General features: G+C 39.3%; 1 protein-coding gene across 1 annotated transcript in view; it reads right to left on the reverse strand.

Annotated features, from left to right (window-relative positions):
• The window catches only part of sdc3 (syndecan 3), a 41966-nt gene extending 34402 nt beyond the window's left edge, over positions 1-7564 (reverse strand). Inside the window, exon 1 of the mRNA XM_079879150.1 lies at positions 7137-7564. Coding sequence (XP_079735276.1) covers positions 7137-7193 — 57 coding nt within the window. The 5' untranslated portion in view covers positions 7194-7564. The remainder of the gene's footprint in view (positions 1-7136) is intronic.
• Positions 7565-9197: the final 1633 nt, after the last annotated feature.

Raw genomic sequence — 9197 nt, forward strand, 5'->3', positions numbered from 1 at the left:
AGCCGCATCTTAATTAGCCAGAGAGACGGAACGAAAAAGAGCAAGCAGGGAAAGAGAAAAGGGTGAATGACAGAACGAGAGGGGCAAAGAAAAGGGAGAGACCAGAGATATACGGCTGTGACGGAGATGTGCCGTTGTCATGGTGACACTGTGGAGAACAGGTAGAGGAACACAGTCTCCTGGGAAAGAGCAGCGAGCCCCGATAGTCTCCACCTTTCTGTTTCCACCTCTCTCAGCAATTCATCCCTCGCTCTGCTCTCTTTTCCTGGCTGTACGAGCTCTGATCCTAAAATGGGTTTCTACGGTACAATGTTAGAGCTTGTAATAGTAAATCGCAGCTTGTTCGTCCAATTACTACACAGATCAAGGATTGAAAGGAATATTCCAGGTGCTTTAAGGGTGAATGACAGATTGAGAGGAGAGCATTTGTGGCATAATGTTAATTACCTCAAAAATAATTTTAATTCAACCCTCTTTTGCTTATATATTTGAATATATATATGAAGAGTTCAGATGCAAAAGCCTCTAAGTGCCATCTGAAATTTTCTTCTAGAATGATCATTTTTATTAAGCTCGTTTATTTAAGGTCAATAACGTCTCCGAGACGCTTGAAGAAACCTTCCTGCAAAGCTCCCTGAAAAACTATGCGCAAGTGTACCTGGACAAAAGCCGTTTTAAACGCAAAGGGTCGTTACACCATGTATTGATTTCAATTAGTTAATAGAAGTTAAATCATAAATAAATTCAATTTCTGATTTTATTTTTGAAAGCATTCTCACTTTACAGCATTTTAACACAAGTGCCAGTACTTTTCACAGTACTGTAGCTTTGCAGGAAGGTTTCTTCAAGCGTCTCGGAGACGTTCCCGCAGTTCTTCTGGATTTAGTCTGTCTCAGTTTCTTCTGTTTCTTCATGTAATCACAGACGTTCCACTGATGGTGAGATCAGATCAGACCGGCTGTTGTCAGACTCCTTGTGCATACACAAATCTCACTGGATTATTACAATTAATGGCAAAAAGAATGTTTGGAAATGTAAACTGATATTTCTTACTGACACACTACAGCAAAAGATAGAAATAACTGACTTAAAACCATTTTTGGGGAGGGGATATTAACATGCCTAAGACTTTTGTACAGTACTATATATATATATATATATATATATATATATATATATATATATATATAATCAGTATCAGCTGATAGTGAAAAAAAATTGCTTTTATCGGCCAATATCTGCCGATAAAAGCTATTAATTTTACTATCAACCATTAGATTGTTTAAAAACCGATTATTAGGGCCAATCAAGGGGGGGTGAAAAACGTGTTCAAACTCATTGTTTGCATCTCATCTCATGGCTATTAAAACAATGATATTTTAACGTTTATGGATCGGCAGCATTCACTTACATTGTGCCTCATTGTAACTCAGCATTTTGCTGAAGGGACGAGTTGAAATAATTTTTTGTGGTAATCAACATTATAAATGAAAGCTTGAGGATTCTTCCTAACTGAATGAAAGAACGACACACACACGACACTGATTTGCCCCAGATTTCCCCTACCTGCATCCATCATCTTCAGGTTATCGGGCAGGAGGCGTGTGACGGATGAGAGGAGGTCAGAGCGAGGTCAGTGTGATGTGGCTCATTTAGTTTATGTGAAGCAGGTGGGCTGATAAGGTGAACCTCCTCGGCTGACACCTCGAAATGAAGCGCTTTCACACCAGAACGCAGTGCCATTTGGTGGACCTGATAATGTTTTTTCTTTGGCGACACTACGCTTCAGCTGGAAGCCTTGGGAAATGCGCTTATTATGTCAACATGGAATTACCACAGTGTTTTGGTGCAAGACTTGTGGCTAGGACTGAGATTTGCTTTGAGAAATTTAGAGCAGTCAGGTGTTACCACAAGCAGTTAAACTGTCTGAGAACGAACATACACTGTCAAAATAGCATCAAATTCAAATGTATATGCAGAACTTGTTTTACAGAACTGACAAGCTTTATCAGATGCTTAGTGTCGGGAAAAAAAGTCACATATGGGGCTGTTCACAGAGCGTGTTTTTGCATTTAAAACCACCGTGAGACGCAAGGTCTAGACGCCATGTTATGCATGAGAAGCTGCAAAACACACGCAGTGGTTAAACACGTCTGTCTAGGGCATGTGTGTTTATATTTATGGCTGTAAGAATATATCGTATCGCAATATAAAAATGCAACAATATGTATCGTGGATCGTGACAAACTGTATTGTGAATAGTTCACCCAAAATAAAAATTACTGTGTGAGAAAAGAATTCAAGTTTTCAGAAAATGCTTTTCTTACTTAGTATTTTTGTCTTGTTTCCAGTCCAAATATCACACATTTCTTAAATCAAGATCCATTTACTAAAGTAGTAAAATGACATAAGATATAAAGTCTTGTTTTCTGGGGAAATAAATAAAAATTAAGTGAGATTTTGCTTAAAACAAGCAAAATGATTAATTATTAAGAAAAATAATCTTGTTTCTGTTTGAATTAAGATTATTTTTCTTACCCCATTGGCAGATAATTTAGCTTTATTTAAGCATCAACTCACTCAATTTTGATTAAATCCCCCGGAAAACAGGACATAATATCTTATGTCATTTTACTCATCTAATAAATGCTTCTTGATTTAAGAATTTTTTTGCTATTTGGACTGGAAACAAGACAAAAAATACTTTTTTTTAGTTTTAGTGTCATTACACTACTATATTTAATGTTGAATATAATGTATAATAATGCAATGTGGGGAATATTTGTGGGTCCTGATAATGCCAATGTTTTATGCTACCAGTAAAATGTGGCTTACATTATTTTAAATATATCTAGTCAGTGACAGAGTGCAAGCATATTCGTCTAAAATGAATATTTTTATCCTGGTGTCATTATCAGCACCAAGTCAAAGCCTATTCATTTCCACAACCAATGCAAAACCAAATTTAGTATTTTTTGTTAACCTTTTACCACTTGTCTTGGTGTATCGCAATAATATCATATCATGAGTTCAGTATTGTGATATGTATCGAATTGTGACATGAGGGTATCGTTACATCCCTATCTATATTATAAAACTATTGTAACGGGTTTTGAGAACAGCCCCTTTTTAATATCTCAATTGTTGCTCCCAGACACAAAGTACATTTCCAACATTCGTCTTTTCTCAACACCGAAGCCAACTATTGTCTGTATTACAAGCTGAACGAAACAGCTTCAATCCCATTATTGGACTAACAGACCTAGAAACCCATACTGAAGCAATTTCACTCAGCCTAAAAGTGTTTAAGTGACATTTTAGAAAGACAAATGATTGCTTTAGTTTGAAATGGAATGCAAATGAAGTGTATGTAAACATATTACTGAGATTAAATTGAAAGTCTTTTCTCTCACACATTTGTCTCCTGAAAAAAAAAAAAATCTCATTTTACAGTTCCTAAAAAACATGTCTGTGCTCAGATTGCCAAGACACCAAAGCCTGTGATCAAAAAGTCAATATGAAGCAAGTCAAATATTGCTCATCAGATTCTTCCAAAACCCAAACGATCAGTGTTGTGCAACTGGATTTTGCTGGGGTGTGTCACAACTACCGACTGTTTTCGCTGAAATTTCCCCCCTATACATGTTGAAGGTCAGAGACCCGCCCCAAAGACCACCTCTGATCATTTCAAACGGGACGGAAGTTGACTTTCAGACTGTAGGGTCATTATCTCAGCAGGGATCTGGGTCACCACGGCTGTTAACACACACCTGCCGAGAGACACATCCACACACACTGATTCCTGCCGGCTTTACTGTGTATGTCAACGATTGTGGCTAATTTGAACACTTTTAGGAGAAACATCTTGTGGGTCAGTTCATTTTGCTCACTCTCATGTTGTTCCAAACATGCATGACTTTCTTCCGTGGATCACAAAATGATATATTTTGAGGCGGGAAAAGCCTCAGCATTTTTTGGCCATGCACTAAAAGTCAATGGGGTCCAATGTTGTTTTGGACACCATTGACTTTCATTGTACAGACAAAAACATTCTTTAAAATGTCTTCCTTTTTATACCAACACATCAAAAAGTCCTAAAACGAGTGTGAATAAATGACGACACAATTTTCATTTTAGGCTGAACAAAACATTTTGGCTCCAATCCCACATTGGTTTATTTTCCCAAGCAATGCTAATCCTCCTCACAGGCAACACAGACTTTGAGCGTGGCATGTCCCAATCAAAACCTTAAACTTTCTAGCTTTTGTGAGTCTGTAAAGTGAGACCTTCATACAGCTGAGTGAGAAAGCCAGCAGCAGAAACTTCCTGTGTCAAATTGCTTCACACATTCCTCTCTACTCGTTTTCTCTCGTTCCCTCCTCCTCATCTCCCTCCCTCTCTATGGTTGTCTTTGTCGTCTACAGCACAAAACACTGATTCAGTGCTGAACCCAGGAGTCCAACATGATCCTTTAAAACACACGCATAAATGCAGGAGCTCTCAGGAGCGGATGCGTGTCCATTAGCTCAATTCCCAGATCTAAATTAAACTCCATCTCTGGCACACAATGCCAGAAAGGATATGACACCACTGACCTGATCCACATGACGCATCCGTTTGAAGTGGCCACAACAACTCAACCAACCACACATTATACAAAGTGTGTGGATTCATTTTGAATGGACAACATGGTTTTGAAATTAACACCCAACCCCAGCCAAATGTGGGTATTTTTGCACAGTAAAGTGTGTGAATTTGCTCATCAGCCAGCCTAGACTTACAAGACATCTCAGTTTGACACATGACAAGAAAGGTGATTCCTTTGACACACTTGAAGAAACACATTTGCACATATCTTGATGAACAAGCAATGCAAAAGCTGTTAAAGTTCCTGTCTGATTCTGCTGTGTTCGGATGTTCACCGGCCTCAGCGTGGTTTCCATGAATCTTGACTGTGAACACTATTATTAACTATATATATTAACTGGAGTAAAGATTGCTCAAAATCTACACTATGATTCACTTCAAATGTGAATGCAAACAATGCAGGTTCACTTGTTTGTTGCAAACTTAAGGGGTCAGTAAAAACTGACTTCAAAACTACAACAAAAACACGAATGGAAGGTCAACTTAAGACCTAAAGTGGACCAAAATAAAACTTTCAAGGTCATGAGTGCAAATAATGTTTTTTAAGCCCACTTAAAGCATGTTTGTTTACATATATGATGGATTACTTTTATATCTAGATTGTAAAAGTAAAAATGCCTGTTAAAATTGAGCATTCATCAACTACTTGTGGGCAAAAAAAAGCTTAATATGTGGGCAACATATTACATAAAAGACGACATTTTCTCCTCAGCTACCCAATAGAGTGCACTAGTCGGGTTCCGGAAGTAAACAATACCATTTATTTTCTCCATAGGGGAAACGTTTTTTTTAATTAATCACGTATAAACCGTTAAAGACAGCCCAGCTGTGAGCTATGAGGTTATTAATCGATGGTAGGCTACTTTTGTTGAAGCCATCAGGGTCAACTCTTAAACTAAGACTCTTTTTTTTTTAAATCCCTATACTAAAAAATAATGGGGAAAATACTTCCGAAACCAAGGTTGCTGAAAAAGTGGACGGGCACTGTGTTGGCATGGATTTGAGACCACCAGTAGCACCAGTAGTTTATCATTGTCCGTCAACTGTTTAAAATAATGGCTTTGAGCTCAACACAAGTGCTCAATAGCATAGAAAGTCATAGCATTCGTAATAAAAACTCTAGAGAGGAACTAAGCTCTGTTCTAAGGTTTTCATCATAATGCATTTCCTCGCGCTCACTGCTTAAAGGTAAATACAAGTCTCGAGGTAGATCCTGTGTTCCGCTAGTTTTTTTTTTTTTCAGCCTCAAAATAAACCAATACCAAAAAAAAAAAAAAGTGAATGAATTTGATACCCTTCTGAATTGCACCTTTTCACATTTCCAAGTTTCTCAGAAGCTGAAGTCATCAGAGACTACATTAAATATATTTTTTCGTGTTCCCATTTGCTCAAATGGCAAAAGAAACACTCCAAAATAGTGTTTTCACAACTTTCAAAAAAAGAAAAAATAGAGAGATATTGATAACGTCAGCCAGAAGAGAGAAAGTATTAGAAATACCCTCACAGCAGCGTTAACAATTTATTTTTATTTTTGTCATTTGATGCAAAGGTAATATAATACAAGGTATAGTGTTATAAATGTACATACATTTAAAACAAAAAAAATTTATAATATAAAAACGTTGCAGGATTTACGATGGTGCTGATCGTTAAAACCGGTTAAGATCATTGGTTAAAACGCGTCATAACAGTCTGTGAAAAAGGTAGTTGCTCTCTCGCGCCGCGAAAACCAATGACGTCACCCCCCGCAGCCCCTCCACACCCTCCTCCTCCTCCTCAGGCGATCTCCGGTCAATATCACCCGCCGATCGGCAACACTTCCAACACCTCCGCCGATTAACTTACCTACTTTAACCTGATTTAACCCATTATAATGTAGCCCTGCTGTAATTACAGGGCATGTCTGGAGCCCACCGATCACTCTTGACCTCAAAGAGAGCGGTACGTGTGGAGGGACCACCGACAGGCAAACATGAGGGACAAAGGGCTAGTAATTAAACCATAATTAGATGCGACGCGTTAATTATAGTTTATCATGACACGCGCGCACACACAAGCTCCACGCCAACATAATCAGACAACCGGGGAAGGCGGCTAGCGTAACGGTCCGTCTGTGACCCACAACACCAACACACACCCACCTACCCACCCACATCCAGACCAAAATGGCCAAACAAGGCAAAGGTGCTCAATGGAAACCCGCACCGTGTCCGTGAGTCGTGGGTCCCAGCACGGAGCTCCTCCAGCCCGCCCGCCGCGCTCCCCAGGCCGCCAGAGACGCGCTGTCTGCGGTCAGCCGAGAGAATGTGGGTCGCGTCCAAGATTTGCAACACGGCTCCTGTCGCCTAATTAATGCCCATACAATGCACCCTCTCTCATAACGATTACCGCAAACACGCACGAACATAATCCCGATTGTTGAGCGCATGTGACCGGCGGTAAATCGCCCCTCTTCCTAACAATAGATCACAATAGAGTGTCATTCTTACCAGTGCGGTTTGCGCCAGCAGCAGCAGCGCGAGCGCCGTCCAGCACGGGCGCTTCATGGTGCTCCGAACACGGCAAAACACGGGGCTCTCGTCACCCCGCTCCTCGTTAAGGTACTAGGTAGGAGTAAACCTCTCGTTTTCGGTATCCAACTTCAGGGCAGGCGCTTTTGTCGGCGCATCCGTGATCGCGTACGGCACACGGTCAAATCCCCGCAAAACCACGCGAAGACCGAGGAGGAGTAGCAGCGCGCGCACGGCCTCTAGTGATCTACTCCCCTCTGACTTCAGTGGTTGAGACTGGATGGATGTGGAAGCAGGGAAGACCAGAACTCCACTCTCTCTCTCTCTCTCTCACACACACTCCTCTTTCTCTTCTGTACGCTATGGCGTGTGTGAGAAGAGGAGGGCATTGGTTGGATTCTCCTCCTCGTGTGGTTGAGGAATGGTTATGCCCCCTGCAGCCCGTCTTCCCTCCCTGCCTCTCCTCCCCTATCAAGATGTCCATCAGACTCTGCTGCATATCGTTTTTTTGTGTGTGTCTGTAGTAGTGGACATATGTTTTTGATAATACCTCTGAAATTATTTCATGCTACTGTTTGGACTCTTAAAAAGGGCTTTTAAGAATAAGAATCTGAATAAGATTTATTGGCAAACACAAGGAATTTGTCTTGGTCACAGACAACAACAACAGTACACAAAGATTTTTAATATAATGCATAAAATTGTGCATATCATATTTTTTCTCTATCGTCATTTTATTGCATTACATTGTGTTTTGCCCTTCATAACTAAAACTATTACGTTGATAATCATAAAACATTTAAATATCTTCTTACTAAGACATATTATTGGGAGACAACTATTTATATGCATTTTTAAGTAGTCCGTTATAAAAATATTGATTTATTTTATAAGCTATCAGATACAATTTATAAAATTGTTGTTTCAACTTAAAAAAGTGTTTGTGCTGCTTTAAAATTGTAAGTTTAGTCAACTCAAATTTCCAAGTTGTCATTTAGTACTTCACATTTTGAGTTAACTCATTATTTTTAAGGTGAAAGCTTTGTACTTTTTTGCAACATCTGAGCCTCATTTTGAGCCTCTGAATAAAACCGATGCGTTTCTTGACTGTGAGCTCCACATTCTCACTATATAATTTGTCAGTCATTTGTTAGAATTTACTTTATATTTCATAATAAACAATTTTTTTTTTTTATATATATATACTAATATTTAATACATCAGGCTTTATATTCATTGTACTTTTGTGATGGAACAATGAACTATTCTGATTCTGGTTTTTAATGCTTTCATCTTTTTATCATTCATCAGCAGGAAATGAAATCATTCTGAAAGTGATTCCAGTGAAATCGTTCCAGTGTATTTGCGGTGTGGACTTACCTGTTGTCAGAATCAGAACAATTATCAAAACTTTATAGTTACGGTTCACATGGGTGTGAACAGGCTTTTAGTCACCCTTGAAAAATGCAAGATTTACAACTGCACATCTGTCAGATGCTTTTATCTAAAGAGATTTGCAGTGCATTCGAGATAAGCGTTTACTCATAATGTGTTCCCTGGAAAGGTGTTACGCAAGTTCTACATTTGAAAACCACTAATGCGATTTCTAAAGAAATCCTTCATCAATGCGTATCTGCTATACTTTCATCAAGACAGTACAGTATCCTCAGGCTGTCATTAAGAAAACTCATTAATCTACTGCGCATTATCATTTGTGTTTCATTAAAGAGGAGCTGTTATGCCCTTTTACAAAGTTTTTGGGCTCTACTAGAATGTTCTCATGCTTGAACGTTAAAAAAATATATATTTTTCCAATATTCCCCATTTTTGCAGCTCCTCTCTTCCCAGTCTGTCAGTAACGCTCTGTTTAGTTCCTGTCTCTATGAAGCCCCTCCTTCTGAAAAGCACACTGTGCTCTGATTGGTCGGCTGGATCAGTGTGTTGTGATTGGTCAAATGCTTCAAGCATGTTTGGGAAATGCCCCGCCCCTTACCGTAACCACCAGTTTCAACAAACTACGAACTAACTCAACCAGGCCCC

Source organism: Squalius cephalus (genome assembly GCF_949319135.1).
Source record: "Squalius cephalus genome assembly, chromosome: 8".
Lineage (NCBI taxonomy): Eukaryota > Metazoa > Chordata > Actinopteri > Cypriniformes > Leuciscidae > Squalius > Squalius cephalus.